The sequence below is a fragment of the Barbus barbus genome (assembly GCF_936440315.1).
Source record: "Barbus barbus genome assembly, chromosome: 34".
NCBI classification, from domain to species: domain Eukaryota; kingdom Metazoa; phylum Chordata; class Actinopteri; order Cypriniformes; family Cyprinidae; genus Barbus; species Barbus barbus.
In genome coordinates, this window is record NC_136762.1 from 18728793 (window position 1) to 18753896 (window position 25104).

Here is a 25104-nt window from a genome sequence, read left to right on the forward strand (position 1 = left end):
TATATATAGGATGAGGAAAATATGAATACAAATCTTAATAAAAAATATACAATTCTACAGCTGTTCTTATTTTTCTAGCTTGTTATATATTCTGTAAGAATCTGAGGTCTAGAGACCTGCCGAGTTCTAATGGCACATGAATTCTGTCACTATTCTGCCATCTAGTGTTAGTTAACTCTAGAAAGATGACTCAGACAATTTGTTTATCAGAAAATATGCAAATATGTTTTGGACAATAGTATGCCAGTATGGCAGCTGATCTTAACAGACTTCTTAATAAACCCAACAAAACCTAATGCTTTACTGAACAAAAAGCCAAAGAAAATCACTATTTTGACAAGCACTAAGTAGCATAAACCTGAGATGAATGCTGGATTTAGCTTAAGGGTTTATATTTATATATATATATATATAATTTATACTGTATCTAAGTATCTACAGTAGAGAAAAATGTATTTGATCCCCTGCTGATTTTGTATGTTTGCCCACTGACAAAGAAATGATCAGTCTATCATTTTAATGGTAGGTTTATTTTAACAGTGAGAGACAGAATAACAACAACAAAAAATCAGGAAAACGCATTTAAAAAAAGTTATAAATTGATTTGCATTTTAATGAGTGAAATAAGTATTTGACCCCTTCGCAAAACATGACTTAGTACTTTGCAGCAAAACCCTTGTTGGCAATCACAGAGATCAGATGTTTCTTGTAGTTGGCCACCAGGTTTGCACACATCTCAGGAGGGATTTTGTCCCACTCCTCTTTGCAGATTCTCTCCAAGTCATTAAGGTTTCGAGGCTGACGTTTGGCAACTCAAACCTTCAGCTCCCTCCACAGATTTTCTATGGGATTAAGGTCTGGAGACTGGCTAGGCCACTCCAGGAACTTAATGTGCTTCTTCTTGAGCCACTCCTTTGTTGTCTTGATCATGTGTTTTGGGTCATTGTCATGCTGGAATACCCATTCACGACCCATTTTCAATGCCCTGGCTAGCTTTAATGCCAAGGAAATGCCCCCTCCATCGTCCCTTTGATGTGGTGCAGTTGTCCTGTCCCTTAGCAGAAAAACACCCCCACAGCATAATGTTTCCACCTCCATGTTTGACAGTGGGGATGGTGTTCTTGGGGTCATAGGCAGAATTCCTCCTCCACCAAAGACAGCGAGTTGAGCTGATGCCAAAGACCTGGATTTTGGTCTCATCTCACTTTGACCCAGTTCTCCTCTGAATCATTGGCAAACTTCAGACGAGCCTGTACATGTGTTTTCTTGAGCAGGGGGACCTTGCGGGCGCTGCAGGATTTCAGTCCTTCACGGTGTAGTGATTTACCAATAGTTTTCTTGGTGACTATGGTCCCAGCTGCCTTGAGATAATTGACAAGATCCTCCCGTGTAGTTCTGGGCTGATTCCTCACCGTTCTCATGATCACTGAAACTCCACGAGGTGAGATCTTGCATGGAGCCCCAGTCCGAGGGACATTGACAGTTATTTTGTGCTTCTTCCATTTGCGAATAATCGCACCAACTGTTGTCACCTTCTCACCAAGCTGATCTATCCAACGCTATCTCACAGAACGCACCTTAGATGAGATGGTCAACTTCCTTCAGCAGTTCTCTGATGCACCGGTGAATGAGCTGTTCAGCAGCCAATGCAAATCTTAGGCTAACACATTCACATGAATTTATTAAATCTCTTGAGCATTAGCAACAGGGCTTAATTCTGTATTTTCAAATCACATTAGCATTATGCACCATTCAGTCTTTTAAAATGATATATATGATTTATTCTCTTGGATAAGAAAGGGAAATGCACCAATACAAAATACCATGCCATACTGTTAATTGCAGTACATAATTTATTCAGTTTTTAATATTTATGAAAAGTATATTTCTTGCATGTAAAACGCATGCTTTTTACATGCATGTTCTTATTTTATTTAACCTAAGCCCACTAGCCTATAGCCACCTTAATTAATAGCAAGTGCTCTGAATATTTAAAATGAAAGCCACTTTCTATGCTTTACACTGACATGAATAAATTGCCCATCTATGTACTTGTTAGTAAAATAAAATGAGAAATGTTAATTTCCATGACAATCCAGGTAAGCATATATCATTTTTTTTTACTTAATCTTACCCTGGCACTGTATATTTTAAAAGCAATCTGTTCTTATGCATACTGGACCATAGGATGGTCACTCCATTCAGGGAGATGAGAGATTTTCTCTTGTGTGCTGGGCTGGATGGGCCAACCCCACGCTTTGAAGAAAGGGCAAAGATTCAGGTTGACCACCTTGGAGAAGGTCTCAGCATATAGATTCATCTTGCCTGCATTGTCCTTTGGCACTCCATTCATATCATTGTAGGCAGTAAAAACTTTCTTGAAAGCGTCCCAGCCAAATTTTTCCTGAAGCTGGAAAAAAAAAAGAGATGTGATGATGGGAAGATGAGAGAAAAAAATAGGTGTAATAAATATATACTTTTATATTTATGTAATTATATTTGTTATAATAATTATATAAACTTATATAAGCTTTTTTTATTACAAATTTATATTTCTTATTTACTTTGGAGAAAAAAAATTAATTATTACTTCCAAGGTTTACGTATAATGCATTATTGCCTCAAACTCTCTTAAAAAAAAAATCACAATACTATCAATAATGATATAACCAAATATGTACATTATCAAACAATACTTTATTTGAAAAACATGTTTTTAATTGATTAATAATTTATTAAATTATATGAAGTTCGCACCTGCATGTATGTCTCGAGTGCTGTCCACATACTCCAGCTTTTTAAATCCTTACCGCCACTGCAATACATCTTGGTACGAGTCTGACGGTTTTCTAGAGACATGGCTGGATGAGCATTTGACCTATTCAAACCCAGCACTTCCTCATGTACGTACACTGACCACAGGTTGCAAGTGCACTCAGTGGTGTGTGGAGGAAACTCCCAAACTCCACGCTGCTGGTTATGACCCAGCTCGTGAATGGATCCCCAAATACCACTTTTAAAGGCTTCCTGTACATTTACTAGAGATGAGGCAGAGGTGGAGTGCATCATGATGGGATATCCAGCATGCATGAAACCTGCAAAGTTAAAAGGGGGAACAGTGTTATCACCAGGACAATGTGAGTGCAGTTAATATTAAAAGCATGGTTCTGTTGTAATAGTGATGCTTCTTTATTCTAAGAAAGATACTGAGAGTATTTTACAGTATCACCAACCGTGAGAGATCTGAACATCTGCAACAAACCGCTCCTTGCGGGGGAACTTGGCAGGCCTTGCTGCCAGGTCAGCTATGCTTCTCATTATGGTGTCCCAAAGTTTAGCCACCTCGTCAGGGCGGTCCAGATTCCTTATATATTCTGATTCTAGTGTCATGATGATGTTTTCAAACTCAAGCTCTGCCCAGGGGGCGGGTGCCTGACGGATCCTGTTTACCCAGTCATCTACACTGGTCTCTCCTAAGGGACGAAACAAGTTAGTGTTGAAAAGTTTTACAATAAAACTTTAAATGTTCTGAATAGAAACCTCACTGTGATGCTCACTCAGAATTCTTACCAGACTTGAAGTATGGAGCCTGTACTGAGACCTGCATAACAATTTCCACCCCATCCACTTTGCTTTGAGGAGGTGCTATTAAGTAGATGAGCCCTCCCCATAGATTGCAGACTTGGACCATCTCTGTGTCCAAAGGGTATCGCTCATGGACCACAGGAGCCCGTTTCAGAACGTTTGCTCCACCAATATGATCTGTTTGGCAACCAAGCTGCACCTGCATAAAGTGTTATTCCCTCATGTTAATAACATGCTCCCGATGCCTATGAGCAATAGAGTTGTATATATCATGACAAGTATACTATATGCAGTAACTATTCCTTGATTGGATACATGTATAGACTTGATTCATCACCTGCCAATTTTTCCCAACAATCTCTGGAGGTACTGCTATGTACGTCTTCATACCAGGAGAAAGATATAACCCTGTGCTTATCCATTCTTCACAAGCTGAAACAAGTAATTGCATTCTTATTTTATAGTGTTCAAGTATTTTGAAACAAGAAATAATATTTGGTGGGAAAACATTTGTACCTCCAGTGTTGGCACTGATCCGAACTCTTGCATTAGATACAGTTGGCAAGTTAGGTCTGTCCTTAATGATGTATGGAAGAAGGGCATCAGGATCAGGTGACACCTTGTATACCTCAGACCCAACGTGGAGCATCAGGTGGTCTTTGGCACTTTGAACAGGGCAGTTACTACACACTTGTGGAACACCCACTTTCTTCACTATGTCACTAAGAAGCCCTACCATTGAGGTATAGGCGGCACTGTCATGGGATCGCATGCGAAGGTAACTGGCACAGTCGTTGCCCAGCTGTTTCAAGCAGCTCTGTTCTTGATTATTCAATTCTTTCCCCAGGCTTACATGTTCAGCAAAGCGATGTAGCATACTACGAAAGTGGTACCCCTCTTTACAACAATGCTCAACTTCTGGGGCTTTGTATAACCCTCCACCCAAGGTGCTGCCCAAGAGACACAATCCCATCTTATTAAGAATGCGATTTCCTGGATAATCAGTCATCACATTGCAGCCACAGTGGGTCTGGGCCCAATACCAGGCATGACCCCCAATCATAAGGCCTCCGCCTTCAGCAACAAATTCTTGGATCTCTGCACACTGGGCATCACTGTATGAAGTGCAAACGTAGACGCTTAGATCTTCTCTGAAACCAGTCAACTGGCAATCTAAACCAGATTTGCTCAGTACTGTGTGGGCTGCCTTTAGGCTGGGTAGGATCCCAATAACACCCTTGCGGCCCTCGTCAAGCCACTTGATAGCGTTGATCAGGAAAGTGGACAGAGAGTCCCGGCCCATGTAGCCTTCATGTGATACCAGGATTACTCGACCTTGCCCATAATAGGCACCAGCAATGAATGCTTTTTCAGCTGGAGTGACTGCAATGGGAAATGCTAATGGTCCGTGCACCATCACCTCAGATGCTATTGCCCCACCTTGGACGTCAAACTCAGACACACCTTCTAGCAGGAACTGTAGGTCATCTTTAAAGTCCTTGCCTATACTGAAAAGTAACAATTGAAAACAATTGGTGAAATGTATGTTTCTGAAAGAATAGGTAAAAAGTAAGAATGTCTGCTGAACTTACGATACAGCAAGCCAACTAGAAGGGATGTTTCTTGGAACAGGAAAGATGCCAACTTCTCCTTGGTGTTCCGAGAAGTAAATTCCTGCAACACTGCACACCTTGTTTCCTGGGAAGTTCTTTATAGTGTTTTCTTGAGGGTGGGCTGCAGCCCAACTCCAGGCCTGGCCAGCAATGATTAAGCCACCCCCAGCTTTGATGAAAGCGATCAGATCCTTTGCACAGTTCTCAACACTGTAAGCATCTGTGATATATATAGCTAATCCATTCCGAAAGTCTCCTAGTTCTGTCTTGATAGGGCAGTAATTCAAGTTTTCAGCTACTGAACGTAAACTCTTCTGAATCCCTATAATGCCAGCATCAGCATCAGCAGTACATGGCATGAGCCACATAAGGACATTCTCTATCAGACCAGGGAAGCGTGTTAGGTATTGCTCATGTCCCAACACCACCACACGTCCCTGACCATAATGAGATGCAGCCATCAGCACCTGACCTCTTGGATTCATGACAAGTGGAAAGGCATTTTCACCTATTAGTACAAGATCACTGGGCACTGTTCTCCCTTCACAATCAAGCTCCTGCAGCCCATACATGATAGTGGAGTAGTCCTGTTCACGTGCCATGGTGGATTAGCTCTGTTTAGCAAGTCAATTCAAAACAATCACTCTCAGTCAGTTTTACAGGGTAAAAGCACTGGGTTTGTTCAACCAGAGCTTGTGAAGTAAATTGATACTGACTGGTTTTCAGTCCTATACAAAGACAGAAAAAGAGATAAAAAAGTTGCATAAATTTATAAACATGTAATTTTGCAAATGTCACTCTTCACAGTTGCAAAATTACATGTTTATAAATGAACATTAGCTGAACGTGAATGACATTTCTTGACATATTATACAAAAATCTGAAATGATTCAAATCACAATTTCAACCTTATTCTTTCCCATTTATGACTACATATGTAAAAATTGCAAATTCATATCTCACAATTGAAACTTGGTGCCTCATAATTTCAACTTTATTCTAAATAGGACATTCGTTACATACTTGCCTTCATCTCGAGATACAAAACCGCTCAGATGACTTCCTCGCTTAGTTATGTGTAACGACTGTGAGAATGTGTTTGTGGCTATGCCTATAGCTCAGCTATTAGGAGCACACCCAACGAGCACGCCTATAAATACACCTTTTTCATTTTGTTTGTTCATCCAGAAACCACCATCAACCACTGATGGTATGGAGGGAAGAAAATTCTGTGGCTGCAAATGAAGAATTTGTTGCCATGACTAATTGTGTTCTCATTTTATTTAAAGCCTGGAATACAATGCATAACCTTTGCCCTGATTTAAAGTCTAGAGGAGTCAATGCCAGCTCTCAATAGTGGGAACCATTCAGCAGTAATCATTGCTTGTGTAGCATTGTTTCACAGAAAACAGCATATTGTGTGATAGACAAAGATTCTTTTAGCTTTAAACAATGAATCTGTCCAATGAATTAGTACAATATGGCCATGATTTAACTAAAACAATGGAATGAATGAATGAATCGTGGTCATGAAGTTGTGGGAATGTAATCTTGATTCATGACCAAGATATGGGCCATTCCAACGAATGGATGCCATTTCTGTCCCCAGGACATTATAGGTACAAAATAGCTTGAGGTTAGAGAAAAAAATGGGTTTGTGTACTTTAGAAAAATACACCTTGTGTAGATAAATAGTGATTTTTTTTATACAAATAATCTTATTTGACCATGAAACCAACAATTTATTTAACATAAACACCTCCCTGAGGGGGAAACGAAGGAATTTGTTGACATTTTTAAACATGCTTTTTAAAAGTTTTGGTAACAGGACTGAGAAAATGCATCCATCTTCCACTTAATAATTGTGTAAAAAAATTAATAAAATTACATGAGATGGACCAATACAGATTTTGAATAGTTAAATATGTGTATTACTATATTCAGTCTTTAAAAACGGTAGAAAATGATTTATTTATTTTTATATATATAAAGCCCATATCTATTTTTTTTGTTCTGGATGTCATGTGTGGGGCTCCATAACTTTGAGACAAAAACAAATACCAATTTAAACTAAACTGTTGGTACTGCATTATACAGAGTAAATAAACTATGTTTACCAAGCAGGATATCCTATTGCATGATAATACTTATGCAAACTGAAGATTTGTCAACTAACAGACATAAACAAAAACCGAATAGACATACAATTCTTTTGTCTGTACACTTTGTACTGATTTTCAGGGATTAGGCCTACACAAAGTTTTAAAAGCCTTTTTTTCAACATAGAAACTGTTTAGGGAAAATGCTAAGCTTAAAGTTTCTATCTGTCTGTCTGCATGTAGTTTTCCGCTGATTGTGCCTTGTAATAAATTAATAAGTGCAGTAACTGTGGCATGGAAGAAAATACAGTTACCTAGTAACAAATGACGACGAGGCCGAGGGTGACTTCCAATGTGGGAACCAAACAATGGATGTCGTTGTCCCGCATCGGAGATATTTACGTGTCGGACCAGAAAAGCGTTTACAATAATTGAAACTCAAGAAGTTAATGTAACGTTTTAGACAAGTGGTAAGCGCTGTTTAGATTGTGTATTAGTAAAATCATGGTACTTTGATTGACATATAATGTTGACGGAGTCTGTCGATATACGCAGGTTGTAGAGATAGTTTGAGCCTGTATTATGAGATCCTCCGGTTTCAGCGTCCGACTGAGTTCATTGTCTTTATAAAATAAACAATAAAAAACGTGTTGAAACTTACAGAGCTAATGAGTTGCAGGTCAGTTATTTGCTTAAATACTCGTAATTAGCTCATTATATATATATATAGCAAATGTACGGAAGAATGGTAACTTAGCATTTAGTCAGGCTATTTGAATCTGAATTGTATTATATTTCTTACTGTAACTCCAGCTGTTGTCGTCTGTGAATGGAGATGCAGTGCACACTAGTAAGTGTGAGTGGAGCTCGGGTAGAGCTGGCAGATGGTCGAGCTTTAATGTTAGGACGAGGCCCAGAAACCAGAATTACAGACAAGAAGTGCTCAAGGCATCAGGGTGGGTTTTTAGATCACATCACACCCATCCCAGTAATGCAAAAGTTGTACGTGTCGCGTTTTTTCTGTTCATAAAGAATAACGAAAGTGCGTCTCTTCTTGACAGTCAAACTCGTGGCCAACTATGCCAAACAGGAAGTTCTGGTTACACAGGTAAAACACAACACAACAACGATGTATGTTACAGTTTACTGAGAGAGTCAGTTTTACTAACACCAATGTTTTGAAATAATTTTCTAATACTTGAATAAACAGAAGCATAAGTGAGTACAAACCATCCTATGTTTCCACAGCTCGGGCCCAACCCTTCTTCCCTGGACGGTCAGTGTTTGGGACGTGGCGAGTCTGGATGTTTGACAGCTGGTTGCACACTGTACCTGGTCAACCAGTCCCACCCATTTACTGTGGAATTTGTTGGAAATTCAAATGAAAAGTCTTCCTCTCCTCAGAAGAAAGGAAAAGCAGCAAGTGAAAGCAGAGACAGGCCGAAAAGCTCAAATGATGGGTCGGGCCCCAAAAGGAGCATCCAGGATTATTTTTCTAAATCCCCTACAAAGGTATTAAGATCTAGACTAGTGGAACTGTTTGGGAAAATATTTTAAACAATTTTACACTAGTGTTCAGAAGTTTGGGGTTAATAATACATTTATTCTGCAAGAACACATTCAATTTATTAAAAGCAACAGTAAAGAGATTACCAAAAATTTCAAAAGATTTCTATTTTAAATAAATGCTGTTCTTCTGAGCTTTCTGTTAATCAGAATCAATCGGTTCACTCTTCCAAATTGAACTTGTAAACACGTTTCTTTGACATCAACATTTTTGGCTCCATTATTTATAAGTTAAGTGGAGTTTGATGATAATAGATAAACTTTACATCATAAAGTTTTACAAAAGAAAATCTAAATGTTGTCACATGGCATTTCTGTCCCACAAAGGAATGACAGTAATGCATTTTCTCATTCTGAGTCTTTATAGGTGTCATTTTATGGGTGTATTACTGCAGTTATATATTTTTATCGTGAAAAAGTAGATTTTTTCTTGTAAGTTATTTCAAAAAGTGAAACTTTCATATATTTTTGATTCATTACATGTAAAGTACAACATTTAAAAAGTTTTTTTTGGTTTAATTTTGATGATTAGAGCTTACAGCTCATGAAAGCCAAAAAATATTAGAATATTTACATTTGAGTATCAATTAATGACCATCCCTACAGTATAAATTCAGAGTATCTCTTGTTCTTTGAAACCACAATAATGGAGAAGACTGCTGACTTAGCAATGATCCAGAAGACGAATATTGACGCCCTCCACAAAGAGGGTAAGTCACAGAGGGTCATTACTGAAAGCTGTGGCTGTTTACAGAGTGCTGTATCAAAGCATATTAAATGCAAAGTTGACTGGAAGGAAGAATTTGGGTAGGAAAAGGTGCACAAACAACAGGGATGACCGCAAGCTTGAGAATACTGTCAAGAAAAGCTGATTCAAACACTTGGGAGAGATTCACAAGCAGTGGACTGAAGCTGGAGTCAGTGCATCAAGAGTCACCACGCTCAGACGTCTTCAGGAAAAGGGCTACCAAGCCACTTCTGAACCAAAGACAACGTCAGAAGCATCTTACCTGAGCTGTGGAGAAAAAGAACTGGACTGTTGCTCAGTGGTCCAAAGTCCTCTTTTCAGATGAAAGTATATTTTTCATTTCATTTGTAAATCAAGGTCCCAGAGTCTGGAGGAAGAGTGGAGAGGCACAGAATCCATGTTGCTTGAAGTCCAGTGTGAAGTTTCCACAGTCAGTGATGATTTGGGCTGCCATGTCATCTGCTGGTGTTGGTCCACTGTGTTTTCTGAAGTCCACAGTCAACACAGCCATCTACCAGGAAATTTTAGAGCACTTCATGCTTCCTTCTGCTGACAAGCTTTATGGAGATGCTGATTTCATTTTCCAGCAGGACTTGGCACCTGCCCACACTGCCAAAGCTACCAAAAGCTGGTTCAATGACCATGGAGTTACTGTGCTTGATTGGCCAGCAAACTCGCCTGACCTGAATCTATGGGGTATTGTTAAAAGGAAGATGAGAGACACCAGACCCAACAATGCAGATGACCTGAAGCCCGCTATCAAAGCAACCTGGGCTTCCATACCACCTCAGCAGTGCCACAGACTGATTGCCTCCATGACAAAAAAAAAAAAAAAAAAAAAAAAATATATATATATTACTAAAATAACTGTGCTTGATTTTTAGGCGACAAAACGACCTCACAGCCCAGAGGATGATGTTCCTCCCACGAAGCGAGAGCGTGGTGGTGATTGTGATGAAGAAGATGAGGAGATCTCAGCTGAAGAAAAGCTTAAGCAGTTACAAACACTTGCACAGAAAGAGAGTGATAACAAGCTAAACTCACCATCAGTCAAAGCCAATGCTCCATCTTCCACTTGCTCTCAAAGTCACTGGCAACAAATCGGCAGCCTTCTGCTGTTCACTGCGGCAGGGGTTCCAGACAGCTCCAAAGTAAGACATGAACTTTCTTACAGGAATTGCATATTTTTTGTGTTTAATCAGTACAACATTACACGTCTATGATGTTTTATCCTTTAATGTCTGATTCAGATCGCAGGGTTTGACATTGATGGCTGCATTATCACAACAAAGTCTGGGAAAGTATTTCCAACAAGTCCAGATGACTGGAGGTGAGTCTTGTTGAAGAACTTACTATACACTGCAGCTGTTTGTTGTGTCTCGTGTGATTTTTTTTTTTTATTTTATTTTTTTTTTTATTTTTTTTTGTATAGGATTCTCTTCCCAGAGATTCAGCCAAGACTGGCCAGTCTTTTGAAGAAAGAATACAAGGTGCTTCTTCAATGTTGAACTTAAGTTGGAGCATCAATAAATGTTTAGTTGTTTTTGCTTTTGTAGCACAAGCATCTTCATCATATTTGTTTCTTTTTAGGTGGTGTTTTTCACCAATCAGATGGGTATTTCTAGAGGCAAACTCAGACCGGAGGTGTTCAAGTCAAAAGTTGAGGATATTCTGCAGACACTGCAGTTGCCCATCCAGGTGAATGACACATTTACTATTTTACATACAGTACTGTTTATAAATCTGGGGTCTGTAAGATTTTTAATGCTCACCAAGGTTGCATTTATTATAATGTAAAATAACTTTTCTATTTGAATATATTTTAAACTTATTCCTGTGATGCAAAGCTGAATTTTCAGCACCATTACTCCAGTCTTCAGTGTCACATGATCATTCAGAAATCATTCAATATGCTGCTCAAAAAACATATTATTATATATGTTGAAAACAGTAATTTTTGTGGAAACCATGTGTAAACTTTTTTTTTTTTTTTTCTGTGAATAGAAAATTCGAACGAACAGCATTTATTTGACAATTTTATTTTGTAACAATAAAAATGTCTTTACTGTGTCTTTTGATTAATTTAATGTGTTCTTGCTGAACAAAAGTATTATTTCTTTCCAAAAATAAATTTTACTGACCCCAAACTTTTAAACGGCATTTTTAATTTTGTAATTTTGTGTAGATAAAATTCCTCAAACTTAAATACTTACGAATGTGAATATATTGTCTTTTTTCAGGTATTTGCTTCCACAGCCCCTGGTATATACAGGAAGCCTGTTATGGGGATGTGGGAACATCTATGTGAGAAGGTGAATCACTCTTGTGGTTGTGGTTATTGGTGCAATTAAGCATAATTGCATAATTGAGTTGTATGATTTGTTTTACATTACATAGAGCAAGCAGCAGGTTTGGTTAGAGTATCCTGTGTATATAAAGGCATTGTTGTGTTTTTGCAGGCGAATGGAGGAGTGACTGTAGATGTGTCACAGAGCTTCTATGTTGGAGGTGAGCTCAGTCAAATTCTTTCAAGTGGTTGTGATTAGCATTCTTGAGACATTTGAGATTTAACTAAAAAGTATTATTTTGTAAGTATTATATTTTTTTCTTCAAAGATTCATAATCTATTGACTAGCACTGAATCTTCAAACAAAATATATAGGAGTTTGATTATTATATATAAATTATATTAATATAACAGTACATTTCATGTTCTGTTGACAATAACAGTTTATCTAAATACACTTTTTTATATGCATATTAAAATAATATTTAGTCAAAAACCTTGTTTTAAAATAATTGTATTATTTTTAATTTACAGCACATGGTGCAAAATGACCCCATAATATGCCAGATTTCTATGCTCAGTCGGGTTTTCTTTTGTATACAGATGCAGCAGGACGTCCTGCTAACTGGGCACCAGGAAAAAAGAAGAAAGACTTCTCCTGCAGTGACAGACTGGTAATGAAATTAACTGCAGTCTTCATTACACATTATACAGAATGACTTACTGTCGGTAAGAGTTAGTGATTTTATATTCTTTTGTATTTAAGTGAAACATGTGCAATATCTTTACTCTGTTTTCGCCACAAGAGGGCACAGTAGTGCTTTCTTGCTCCATTTTAGGATAACAAAAAAGGGATGTTTTACAGGCTTTTGAAAAAATACATATATATATTTCATCTGCTGTTTTTCTCTATATGTTTCTTCTCTCTACAGTTTGCCCTCAACATTGGTCTTCAGTTTCAGACACCAGAGGAATACTTCTTGGGCTGGAAATCCGCTCAGTTCAGCTTGCCAGAATTTGATCCTGTAAACATTCGGTCTTTTTGTTTTGTTTTTTTCACTTACATGTTTTATACCTTTTCACTTCCATTTATAGTTTGAGGTCAAAGTTTGAGCTTTTTTTAAGAAATTAATACTTTTATTCAGCAAAGATGCAGTAAAGGCAGTAAAGACATATATAATGTTACACATTTTTTTTTACTTTGTATACTTTTCAACTTTCTATTCAACAAGAAATCCTAAAGACATCATGGTCTCTGCAAAAATATGAAGCAGCACAGCTGTTTTCGGTATAGATTTATTTATAAGAAATGTTTCTTGTGCAATAAATCAGCATATTAGAATGATTTCTGACGGATGATGTGACACTGAAGACACTGGAGTAATGATGCTGCAAATTCAGTTTTGCATCACAGGAGTAAACTACTTTTAAAATATGATAAATTAGAAAACTGCTATTTGAAAATGTAACCGTATTGAACAATATTACTGTTTTTACTGCATTTTTGATTGAATAAATGCAGACTTGGTGCGACTTCTTTCAAAAAAAAAAAAAGCTTAGTAACCTCAGACTTTTGAACAATAGTGCACCAAGCATCTGTAATAATTTGTTGTGTTTTTATCTCCTTGTCCAGAGGAAATTAGATTCTAAAAGACGTCTTTACGATCCTCCAGATGCCTCCCTCACATCCACCAAGCAGGAAGTCATTGTAGCAGTGGGATTTCCTGGATGTAAGCATTTTTTCAGTGTTTGTTTTATTTTCTTACTCCTTCCAGGTGACAAGTTTTTTTTTTTTATGACCTAACCCTCTTTTGAATTTTGCAGCGGGCAAATCAACGTTCTTCCAGACACACATAATTCCAAAGGGCTACGTGTATGTGAACAGGGTGAGTTGAGATATCTACCACAACTGAGAACCCTAGATCTCCAAGATCAGATATTAATGTGTATAATGATTTGTTTGAACTGTCTGTGCCTATGAACTCTAGGACATACTTGGCTCCTGGCAGCAGTGTGTTTCAGCCTGTGAACGTGCTCTAAAGGAAGGGCGAAGTGTTGCAGTGGACAACACTAACCCTGACCCCGAGTCTAGAAAAAGGTGCTTGCCTCTGATTCCAAAAAAAGTATCTTTGTCTTTTTGATTAAAACAGTACCAGCAATGATTTTCTCCACAGATATATAGATGCCAGTCAAAGTGCTGGAGTTCCCTGCAGGTGTTTCAACTTCACAGCGAGTCTGGAACAAGCAAAGCATAACAACAGGGTATTTGGGTCTTCACTGCAGTTAATTTTCAGTATGAAATATGTACATTAAATATGAAATTCTATATAATGTTAATGCTACTAATATATATATATATATATATATATATATATATATATATATATATATATATATATCATTTTAACACCGAAAAAATCTGGTTTTAGTTTCGTGAGATGGTTCCTTCTGCCATCAAGCATGTTCCTGTCAATGACATGGTGATTCACAGCTACAAGTGAGTCAACAGCAGCAAGCTAAGCTTTTTCTATTGAACCAGATAATTTAGCAGGGAAATCACCATCTTTTTTAGCTAACTCACACAAGCTCATTGGTTTCTGACTGTCTTGTTCTCTATAGGAAAAAGTTTGTGGCACCTAGTTTGTCTGAGGGCTTCTCTGAAATCCTGCAGATAAATTTTGTGCCGAATTTCAGTGAAAAAAGATCAGAGTTCCTCTTCAGGCAGTTCTCTGAGGGCTAAGCATGAAGTTGAGTGAAAAATGAAGAACGAAAAAAAGACCTGCCGACTTAAGTCTTTTTGCCTTGCAGTAAGTGCAAATCAGAAGAATTCTAGAACAATTGACAATACAACACTAATTTATATAATATTGTGTTATACTGTCTCTTCCACTTAATTATACAGCTGTCTTTAATTTGTTACTTTTTAAAAGTGTTGTTGGGGAAACTTATTCATAGCTGCTAAAATTGACCCGTTTGATCGAATTGATCTCGTTAAACAGGTTTTATAAATTGAGGAAACAGTTGCTTGTTTCAGTTTGTGTCATACTGATTAAATACAATTAACAATGTGCTGCATTATCTTTGATTTTCTTGTCTGTAAAATAAGACTTTATCCCCCAGTTTCACAGACAAGGCTTAAAACTTAGTCCCAGACTAAAATGTAATTCTGAGCTGTTTCAACTGAAATAAACTTGCACTGACCGATATTAAAACATATCAGGGCCTTTGTTTTGTCTCAAGATGCACACCAGTAATGTTTTTTCTAAGGCATGTTAATAAAAATGACTTAAATGTCCTAATTGAACTATGGCCTAATCCTGGCTTAGTCTAAGACCTGTCTGTGAAACCGGGCCTAAAGCTTAAATTCATAGGCTCATAGATTTATTCTGAATGTTGTGCTTGTTTGCTTTATTTCTGGCGTCCCAGCTTAATTCTGTCTTTCTTTGGTGATCAGCACACACAAACAAAAGTGGGTCCCACTTTATATTAGGTGGCCTTAACTACCATGTACTTACATTTAATAATTTGATACAATGCACTTAGTGTACATACATGTTCTTACATTGTACTTATATTTTTAAAAATGCCTATATGTAGTTACATCTGTAATTAATTTCTGTAATTACATTTATAATTACACTGTTGACCCATCCCTTACACCTTAGCCCACCCTTAAACCTACCCAGACCACCAAACCTGTCCCTGACCTTACCCATATCCCACCTCAGTGGCAGCAAAAGTGTTGCAAAACAATATGACCACAATAAGTACATTGTACTTATTTTTTGATGTAAGTGCATAGTAGTTAAGGCCACTTAATATAAAGTGTGACCAAAAAGTGAACTTGAAAAAGTTACAAAGTGTGGCAATTGATAGGTCCTTATCAGTTTTTCCGTTACAAAGTTTCTTAAACATTATTAAGTAATTATGAGTCGACATTATCAGGCATGAGTTCACTGATAAGTGGATGTAATACTGCAGTTCATAAACCAACACAAATGTCTCCTTCACTGTAAGATTCAAAAGCTTAAAAAACCCAAATATTTCAATAAATTGCAAATTACATACAAACCCAGCAGGTGCAGCCAATGTTTGAATTTTTTTCTGCAGCTTTTACATTTTATGGTTTATTTTAGGCTGATGGGATTTTTTCATGTTTATTGTTATTGAATAAGGCTGTATCTTGGCAATACGTTTGGAAATTACAGCACAACTTCTATTTGAGCTTTGAGCAATGCCCTAAAAGCCACTGTTACATTTTAAAACAATATATAATAAAAATAAGATTAATGCATTCATAACATTTGAAGTGTTTAGCATAAAAGCCTAGTTATTTATGCTGTCCTTTTCAGTATTATGCATATGGTGCACATTGTCCTCATCGTGTTTTCATTGCACAACTTGTTTTATACTACTAACTGTGGGGTTTATTGTGTCTAATAACTTTATGGCTGAAAATCTAGTCATAAAGTCATTTCGCACTAGTTTAATTTTCTCATTTAGACCATGATTTTCTTTGTACAAGATTATTGCCCCATCATCTAACTAGACATTTTAGAATAGTTGCCATATAATTATAATCTCAGGCAGAAAGTGAATGATCATAATTAGTTCTAATGACACCATAAAGTCCTCGTAAACAATGCCATGACTAAACCCAAATGGGCCATATGATTTAACAACATGCCAGAGTCGGCCCATCCATAAAGACATGCAGGGAATTTTCTACAAACCCATATCCTTAAACATTTATATGTTTATATCTGCATAAATTTAGAAGTGGTTTTACTAGTGTAACACAGGATCTTACGAAATGTATTGAGCAACTCTCAACGACATCAGACATGACTAGTCAAAGGGAAGATGGTGAAACTCTTTGTGAGAAACAAAAAACAAAAAGTTCAAAAAACGATAAGAATGGGTCTTAAAACTAATGTGTTTTAATAATATGGCAAATGTATGCCTTCATGACAGAGGGCAGAATCATCCCATTCAAGTTTAAAGAATAAATAAAATATAAAAAATCAAATGGATTATTTTAATTATATATTTTATTATAACAAAATATTAATGTGTATAGACTATAGAAAATGTAAAAACAATTTTCACTCAAAAATTGCTAGGAAATGTCACAGTTACAAACATCGAATAAGACTGAATTAAATGTGAAAATGCATTTTCTTGTAAAATGTGCTCCAGTAATCTTTGCTTTATTTACATCTTCAAAGAAATCATTTTTTGCAGTGTACAACTATGCTAAAAATATTAATGATGTCTTGTTTTTTTTAATGCAAGTTTTCTACTGAGTAATAGGATAAAACTATTTGTTTCTTCATTCATTCAATCAATTATTTCATCATGGGAGACATATTTTAGTAAATACGGTTGTAATTTGTACTTTATAATGTTTTAATCAGGTTATACAAGCTTGTATTTATTTATTAATTACCAGTGCACATAATAACAGCTAGGCAAAAACACACACACACAAATAATTCCAATATAAACAAATTTCAAGTTTTACCAAACTGTATTTTGCATTTTATATTTTTGCAAAGCATAAGGTGTACAAATAAAGACAACTCAGTAAAATAACTTTGTAATGTAAAGATTTTCTTTGTATCAGATGTTAATGTTGGTTGTGGTCTAAGAAGGTTTACGTCGTTTCAACGCCCATGTTGTTATCGCAATAATGCCCATAATCACCACAGTGGCCAAACAAACAGAAATTGCAATAAACATCAAATTCAGGTCTAACGTTAATATTTCTGTGGGTTTTAGACGAGGGATGATCTTTGAAGCTTGAGCAATGTTGGAGATTTCAGATTTGACATGTTCTTTGTCCTCAGACTGAACAGCAAAGAAGAGTGTGGTGCCATTTTGGATTGAGATATTGAGATTGAATGAATGTTGTTCAACTGATCCAGCCTCCTGAGGTGAAATGCCAGATATGTTGACTTCATCAGCATTGGTGAAGTTGAATCGAAGTATTTTAAAGTCAAAGCTCCACATGATCTTGTAGGATTTAGCTTAAACAAAAAGAAATACCTTGTAAGGCCTATGAAAGCTACAGTATTTTGTGATCTAGCTTTGAAATAAGTTCTATTTGGTATTAATTATTTGATTTACCTGTCCCTTGGTCGAGGTCCTCACCAGGAGCTGTCCAGTTGAGAAGCACTGTGTCCTCCTGGATCTCAGCACTCAGATCCGTGATTCTGTTTGGAGGGAAATTTGGTGGAGTAGTGCTTTTAAGAACAACTTCAAAACTCTCTCCGGTGGCTATTCTGGTGAAGCTTCCGATTACAAGTGATTCTTCTGAAACTGGAGGTTTTGATGGGTTCAGCTCAACCACACCTGAAATTAGAAGAACCACCTGAATACATGTTCAGGAACTGGTTAAGGAAATGTTTGAGCCGTTTGCTTTCAGAGTCTCATAGTTACCGTTCACCACATATCCAGATACGTATGGAGCACCACCTCTTTTTTGGAGAGTAAATCTGGCTTGTCCATGTTGATTCTTCACTCTTACGTTCAAGCTGCTTCTCCCGTTTTTCATCTTTGTGAAATATCTGGAATAGACTCCATCATCTTTGAAAGCATCAGCCCCTGTAAAATAATGCTAGATTTATTTGAGCACTTTTGGCTATGCAGAGTAAATCTGAAGTAGAATGCAAGAATTATGGGTAATTTACCTGCTCCATTGTCCAGGAGTTGTAATGTTTGTGCAGGCCCAGTGTCTGACTCCAGTGTAGCCCACACTTCAGCATTTATTACAGGCCTGTAATTCTGACTAACCTCAGCAAACACTATCATGGGTTTAGTGCCATCGCTGAACTTCTGGTTCATGTTGGCTTTGACAATGATAGGAGGAACATCAGCTCTTGCCGCTCGACTCGTTGCTGTTACAGTCAGAGACTGAAGTGTTGGACTATGGATACTGTACTTCCAGTCCCCATGCTACCAAACACATGATAGTATCATTAAATGGATAATTCATTAAACGTTTTAGAAAACTTAATGAAGTCTTGTGTAAGTTTTCATACTTGTGCAGTTCCTGGAATTTTTAAAGTCACTGTTTTTGTTGATTCATCATGACGCATCTGCATCTGATTGTAGACTGAGCCACTCGGTGACTGTATGTGAACTTTAGGTACAGTTGTTTCATAGGTTATTGTAAAGCTGGTTTTGGTACCAATTGTCTGATCTACTGATACTGTCCCATTGAACCAATCAGATGTTTTTGCTCCCACACTGTCTACCTAAAGGGGTGATAAAAATGAAATATTAGAATATTCATAATAGACAAGTCTTGAGTAATTTACCATGGGCACTGAACAATTACTTGCCAAACCTGAACTGGGTCTTTTGTTTGATCTCCTGTTGGTACAGTTAGTGTAGAAAATCCATTCAGTAGCTGATTAGAGAGAATGTCATCATTGGCTGTGATAAATTTCCCCCCTGTTTTCAATATAGAACATATGAGAAATTTGCATTGGATAATATAAAGGCACTGAATATCATGATTTACTCAGATACATTTGCTGCAAAAGCAGGATTTGGACACGGAATACTTATTTATGAAATGTAGCCTATGAAGTTTATGAAAGTAAGAATTTTGAATGATTTTTAACCAAAAATTATTATTATGACTCAAAAAGGTGAAGTTAGTTGTGAGTTCATTTGTGCATAATTTGTTTGTAACCTGCCACTTTCATGCTAAGATCGATCTAGAAGTCAGAGACCAACCAAAATGGATTTAGAACTTGCAGTTCAGTCGAGTGAATCATGTATTGATTCAGAAGCAGTGTCCGGCAGTAATTAATAACTAGTAATTTAGTTACTGTAATAATATTACTTTTGAAAGGAGTAACTAGTAATAAGTAATATATTACATTATTTGAGTAACTAGCCCAACACTGTTCAGTAGCTGCTCTGTCGAGTTCATTCAGTGAAGGATTCTACACATTGGTTCAAACTGGGTTTTGTGAAATTGTGTGTAATGTCAGAAATATGTAAATACGCAATATGCACCATTGAACGAATAGGTTAATTTAACTTCACTTAATTTGAACTTAATATATATATATTTGATCTTTTCTCATGCCATATGAACACACCACCTTGCACATCCCACAGTTTGAAATCTGCCCATCTAAAGTAGTGAAATTCATACATTTTAATTGCGACATAAATGCCCACTTAGGCCTACAGTGCTTCTTTGGGACACGTGTTAGTCAACATGTGACTGTTACTTACCAGTTTTATCCGACATTTCCCTCAGTGCTTTATCTGCTTTATCACCCAAAGCAATTGTGTGTATAATGGCACCACTATTAATTGCATTGGGAACACAACTATTAAGGTCATCTGTGGCTTCACCATCTGTCAGAAAAATTATTTCATCTCCTATTACATCTCCGTTGTCCTTTTTAAGTACCTTTACGTTTTTAAGACAGAGAACACTGACATATAACAAACAGCATATACTTCACGCATTATATATTATAAACATACACAATACATGGATATATACAAATAATATGGCACCTGTAAGCCTAGATTGAGGCCTTTACACATGTTTGTCCATCCACTTGCTACATTTGGCAACAATTTGATAAGTTTCTCTCGTGAGGACTCATTGTCAATAATACTCAGTTGACTCAGAGTAGATGCATCAGTACTAAAGGATACAATTCCAACGCTGGATTGATCCTCAATGATATTCTGCAGGAAATGTGTGGCAGCCTGTTGCAGTCGAAGAATTCTAGAGCCCTAGAAAGTGGGTGCAATAAAAACAAATAGCAATTTTATGCTCCCTTGGGTTTCAAAATGATTGGGCTCATATCAGAGCATTGACGGTTATAATAATGGAAGTATTTTTATTTCAAAGTGAAGTTAGTGTATTTGCATACTTTCATGCTTCCTGAGACATCAAGTACGAGACAAACGACCCGATTCATTCGCTGCACAACTTTGAAAGATGGTGCTGGTGGAGAAGACTGCAGCGGTTTTAAAGAACGAAGTGCATCTTTATCCACAGAATCCTCAAATATTACGGTCAATGTTGCTTTGCCACATTTTTTATTTTGCAGGTTTGGGGCTTCATAGTTGTGCTCGTTTTCACGACAAAATGTGCTTACCTGAAACCAAATATTTTGAATGTTTAGTTTTTCGGTATAATTCTGTATAATAAGTTTTTCTGTATATTGCATACAACAAACAAATGATCAACATGTAAAATCTATACTTACAGAATCCAGGCTAGGTAGGAACATTATGGAACTGTGTGTGTTTTGATATTTGTTTGGAAAAAACTTGCAATCCTTAGTCGGTAGTGAGGTTCGTGGATCAGTGCGGCATGTAGATCCAGCAATAACATCAAAAAGCTGACCTTCAATATTTTTGCTACACCTAAATATAAGCAGGAAATCAGTGGTTGAGATAATTTCCAATGAAATTTTAATCATATGCTTTCTTTTTGTTGAAGGTTTATAACCTTGTAGCTTCAACACGGCCATTAGAGTAGTAGAATGGGTTTTCTTCACTGTATTCATCATAAACGCCCCATCTCAGATGAGCCCATTCATGCACCAAGACCCTTCCTGCAAACAAACAAACATTATTGCTAATAAAACAAACAAATTACTGAATTAACCTGAATAAATGTTGAAGCACAACAAGAGATGTTCACCTTTTGCCCCGTATAGATTAATGAGTGTGTTGTCTCTGAGGTAGTCTGGGGTTAAATGAATGTACTGACCCTCAGCTCCACATTCTCCATACTGATTAGTGTAGGGTTCATCGCCATATATTGGATTAGGATTATCAATTATTATTTTGGCCTGTGTTTGACATAGAAATTGTGTCAGCAATATCAAATGTGATTGAAATGATTGAAGGTAAATATTTGACGGATAATATAAAATGGCATAATTCTCTACCTTCTCAAAGGACTCTGTTCTTGCTTTGGTAAAATGTGTATTATTCCACTGAGGTGGGACTAGTATTGTAGCTTCTTTGAAATATACCTTTTTATCCAATGCTTCATAAAGATAACGTGACCCTTCAGTGACCATGTCCTGTCACAATAAAGTTGAAAAGATAAAATGAAAAGAACTCAAAATGTGTATGTATTAAAAAAAAAAAAAAAAAAGTAATACAACTTTTTTTTCTAACTGGGCCAAGATATTATCTTTCACAAAAGCCATTAAACGATTAATGTACATAAAGTTTGTTAAATAGACAAAAAAAACAAACATTCACCTTGATTTTATCAACGAGCGTGTCATCCTGTGGTACTCTTGAACTGATTGCAATAACAACGTCAACGTAACCATTTCCATCTAGTTTGATTCCAGTGGAGGTGGACGACAGCAACATCCATAAAAAGACAAACATCATTCTTGAGTCCATAGCTGCAGAGTTTAGAGCAACAGTAACTCCTGAACCCCGTTTTGAACAGTGTCACTGGTGATCTCGAATGGTCTGATCAGAGATAAGTGGGTGGGTGCTTTAATGTCAGGGGCGTGACTAGATTCTGCCAACATCAGGGGCTCTATTATGACATCTAGGGGTCAGCAGCAGCAGAAAGAGAGAACAGAGTCTCAACACCAGAGAGGTCAAATGAAAGAAAAAAAAAAATCTCTTCGATCTGGATTATCTTCAGGGGCAGACAAGATCAAAACAAAAAAAATCAAACTTCCTTTAACTTCCTTTAACTTCCCTAACTCCCTTAACAAAGTGAAATGAAATCTGATTAAAACGATGAAATCAGATTTTGTTAATTTCTGTAAATATTGTCATACGTATCAATTATCCGGCAAGCCCAATCAAGTTATTCCCTCGGCCCCACAGAAGTCGATACCAGTTACTGGTAAACGAAATGATGGGGGAAGTCGTGGCCTAATGGTTAGAGAGTCGGACTTGTAATCCGAAGGTTGCGGGTTCGAGTCTCGGGCCGGCAGGGATTGTAGGTGCGGGGAGTGAATGTCCAGCGCTCTCTCCACCCTCAATACCACGACTGAGGTGCCCTTGAGCAAGGCACCGAACCCCCAACTGCTCCCCGGGCGCTGCAGCATAAATGGCTGCCCACTGCTCCGGGTGTGTGTTCACGGTGTGTGTGTGCTCACTGCTGTGTGTGTGCACGTTGGATGGGTTAAATGCAGAGCACGAATTCCGAGTATGGGTCACCATACTTGGCTGAATGTCACTTCACTAAACCATTTGAGCATATTTTGATTGTGTCGGGCCATTACCCAAAACTACATCCAGAAATGACTGATTGATCAGGTATTTTAGATTAGATTAGATTCAACTTTGTCATTGCACATGTAAGGTACAAGGCAACGAAATGCAGTTAGCATCTAACCAGAAGTGCAATATGCAGAGATACAGGATATACAGTGCCTACAATGTTACATATGTACAGAAATATACAGATAAGGCAGTACTATGGACATAATTTACAAATATTTAAATACTATCAGTATGATATACAGATGGGTGATATGAACATACTATACAAATGGATTGTGCAGTAAATGTACACTATGAGCAAAAACTATGAACACAATTACAAATGGATATGAATAAGCTATACATTAAGATATATAAACACTAGTGCAATGAACACTGAAAGTGCATAGAAAATAAAAATTTCAGTACATAGTACTCAGTGTGTAGATGGATTTTAATTTTAATTTATTTTTTTAAACCGATTTAGTGATGGGGAGGGTTGAAGCGTTTGTAGTGGTGTGTGAGGGGGTATCATTGGGCAGAGTTCAGTAGGGAAGTTCAGTATTCTGGAGCGATACAACTGCATTCACTTGAAGCTCAAGCAATTGTTAAAGCGATCACCAAATTCTGCACCACTTTTGGAGTGCCGAAATATATTCAGTCTGATCAACGAACTAATTTCATGTCTAAAGTGCTCACCAAAGTAATAAACTTAATATGAAACATTAGACTAACAATTTCATCAAACTCTCAAGTCAATGCTCCAAGTTTTCTGTGTTGAAGATTTATACAAAAAATTAGCGACAAACCCCCTACATCCCTTAATTTGGAAAAGTGTATTTACAAAATCTCATGCTGAACACAAATCAGAATCAGTATCCAAGTCATAGTCAAACACGCAATGGTCAGGTAAAATATATAGTCAGAAGTTAGGTTTACAATAACAGACACACTCACAGTTTCACTATACTCCAAATATATCCCTGGCATGACACTCTTTCACAGTCAAACAATGATGAAATGAACAATTGTGGAGAACAACACATTTAGTCAGGGCGAAGGTGAAACCCAATGGCATGAAGTTAGAAAGGTATGAAGGCAGATGACGAGTGTTTGGGGTGGTCCTTATATCAGGGTAAGGTGCTTAGCAGGACCGATCACATTCTTCAACTGGTAAACAGAGGCAACACCCATCTGGAACACAAAAATGTCTATATATATACACACATAGGGTCTTAGTCGTGTCTTAGAGTCCGACTCTCTAACCATTAGGGAAGTCGTGGCCTAATGGTTAGAGAGTCGGACTTGTAATCCAAACGTTGCGGGTTCGAGTCTCCGGCCGGCAGGGATTGTAGGTGGGGGAGTGAATGTCCAGCGCTCTCTCCACCCTCAATACCACGACTGAGGTGCCCTTGAGCAAGGCACCGAACCCCCAACTGCTCCCCGGGCGCTGCAGCATAAATGGCTGCCCACTGCTCCGGGTGTATGTTCACGGTGTGTGTGTGTTCACTGCTGTGTGTGTGTGAGCACGTTGGATGGGTTAAATGCAGAGCACGAATTCCGAGTATGGGTCACCATACTTGGCTGAATGTCACTTCACTCACTTATCATACACCTGGCGCAATGCGGCACCAGGCGTGACGCAAGTGTTTTTTACTAGTTTCAACCCAACGCAGTTATTATTTTCACGCCCTGCACCACGTCGCTTATAAATAGCAAATGCATTTGTGCTCATTTTTGTGCTCATCGGTGTGCTGGTCTGAAAACCAGGTGTGTTCAGGCGCATTGTTGGCACTTTGCTATTTTGAGGCAACTGAAATAGATTGCACCATTGACCAATGAAAATCTGGGCCCGTATGTATAACATTTCTCAGAAATGCTCTTAAGAATAGTCTTAAGCTTGGACTTAAATGTAAAAAAAAATTCTTAGTAATAAGTAGGACTTAGGAATAAGTAGACACACTGCACGAT

At 37.4% G+C, this 25104-nt stretch overlaps 3 protein-coding genes across 11 annotated transcripts; 1 reads left to right on the plus strand and 2 right to left on the minus strand.

The window, feature by feature from the left end:
* Positions 1-511: 511 nt before the first annotated feature.
* On the minus strand, positions 512-8645 carry LOC306853741 (TRPM8 channel-associated factor homolog). 3 transcript variants are annotated; one of them, XM_079391380.1, is made up of 8 exons: positions 8100-8590; positions 5178-5926; positions 4102-5093; positions 3923-4017; positions 3571-3784; positions 3234-3473; positions 2758-3095; positions 512-2410 (listed from the first exon to the last, which is right to left on the minus strand). In XM_079391380.1, exons 2-8 carry the CDS (start codon positions 5798-5800, stop codon positions 2168-2170), a joined length of 2745 nt encoding a protein of 914 aa, XP_079247506.1. In that variant the 5' UTR covers positions 5801-5926; positions 8100-8590; the 3' UTR covers positions 512-2167. The 3 variants fall into 3 exon arrangements, with proteins under 3 accessions (XP_079247506.1, XP_079247505.1, XP_079247507.1); XM_079391379.1 differs by having other exon boundaries at positions 519-2410; positions 8528-8645; XM_079391381.1 differs by having other exon boundaries at positions 519-2410; positions 5178-5812; positions 8528-8625.
* LOC306853744 (bifunctional polynucleotide phosphatase/kinase-like) lies at positions 7627-19191 on the plus strand. 7 transcript variants are annotated; one of them, XR_013782769.1, is made up of 20 exons: positions 7636-7767; positions 8111-8253; positions 8359-8405; positions 8546-8809; positions 10496-10762; positions 10862-10941; positions 11044-11101; positions 11202-11309; positions 11852-11923; positions 12071-12119; positions 12502-12572; positions 12831-12923; positions 13532-13628; positions 13723-13784; positions 13887-13996; positions 14073-14160; positions 14328-14395; positions 14518-14705; positions 17748-17834; positions 18044-18913. XR_013782769.1 is itself a non-coding variant. In XM_079391387.1 (18 exons), exons 2-18 carry the CDS (start codon positions 8127-8129, stop codon positions 14636-14638), a joined length of 1782 nt encoding a protein of 593 aa, XP_079247513.1. In that variant the 5' UTR covers positions 7627-7976; positions 8111-8126; the 3' UTR covers positions 14639-15974. The 7 variants fall into 7 exon arrangements, 2 of the variants coding, with proteins under 2 accessions (XP_079247513.1, XP_079247512.1); XR_013782766.1 differs by having other exon boundaries at positions 7627-7976; positions 17748-18914; XR_013782767.1 differs by lacking the exons at positions 17748-17834; positions 18044-18913 and adding an exon at positions 15709-16781 and having other exon boundaries at positions 7627-7976; positions 14518-15371.
* Positions 17084-22389, minus strand: LOC306853742 (calcium-activated chloride channel regulator 4-like). The gene is made up of 14 exons (XM_079391382.1): positions 22162-22389; positions 21840-21977; positions 21590-21740; positions 21395-21500; positions 21150-21309; positions 20811-21038; positions 20446-20670; positions 20155-20335; positions 19250-19356; positions 18942-19157; positions 18591-18855; positions 18340-18504; positions 18028-18252; positions 17084-17927 (listed from the first exon to the last, which is right to left on the minus strand). The coding sequence occupies exons 1-14, from the start codon at positions 22309-22311 to the stop codon at positions 17545-17547; spliced, it is 2700 nt and encodes an 899-aa protein (XP_079247508.1). The 5' UTR covers positions 22312-22389; the 3' UTR covers positions 17084-17544.
* Between the last annotated feature and the right edge of the window lie 2715 nt (positions 22390-25104).

What these genes read in the sequence shown, in the direction of transcription:
- LOC306853742 (XM_079391382.1), bottom strand. Translation starts at nt 22,311, where the DNA reads ATGGACTCAAGAATGATGTTTGTCTTTTTATGGATGTTGCTGTCGTCC. An exon ending in GCCTCAATCTAGGCTTACAG is followed by an intron (nt 20,336 to 20,445) that starts GTGCCATATTAT and finishes AAAAACGTAAAG; the next exon opens with GTACTTAAAAAGGACAACGG. An exon ending in ATCTGGATATGTGGTGAACG is followed by an intron (nt 18,253 to 18,339) that starts GTAACTATGAGA and finishes TTCTAATTTCAG; the next exon opens with GTGTGGTTGAGCTGAACCCA.
- LOC306853744 (XM_079391387.1), top strand. Translation starts at nt 8,127, where the DNA reads ATGGAGATGCAGTGCACACTAGTAAGTGTGAGTGGAGCTCGGGTAGAG. An exon ending in AGGAAGTTCTGGTTACACAG is followed by an intron (nt 8,406 to 8,545) that starts GTAAAACACAAC and finishes ATGTTTCCACAG; the next exon opens with CTCGGGCCCAACCCTTCTTC. An exon ending in ATGGTGATTCACAGCTACAA is followed by an intron (nt 14,396 to 14,517) that starts GTGAGTCAACAG and finishes TGTTCTCTATAG; the next exon opens with GAAAAAGTTTGTGGCACCTA.
- LOC306853741 (XM_079391380.1), bottom strand. Translation starts at nt 5,800, where the DNA reads ATGGCACGTGAACAGGACTACTCCACTATCATGTATGGGCTGCAGGAG. An exon ending in TTGTTGGGAAAAATTGGCAG is followed by an intron (nt 3,785 to 3,922) that starts GTGATGAATCAA and finishes CACTTTATGCAG; the next exon opens with GTGCAGCTTGGTTGCCAAAC. An exon ending in CACTCGAGACATACATGCAG is followed by an intron (nt 2,411 to 2,757) that starts GTGCGAACTTCA and finishes TTTTTTTTCCAG; the next exon opens with CTTCAGGAAAAATTTGGCTG.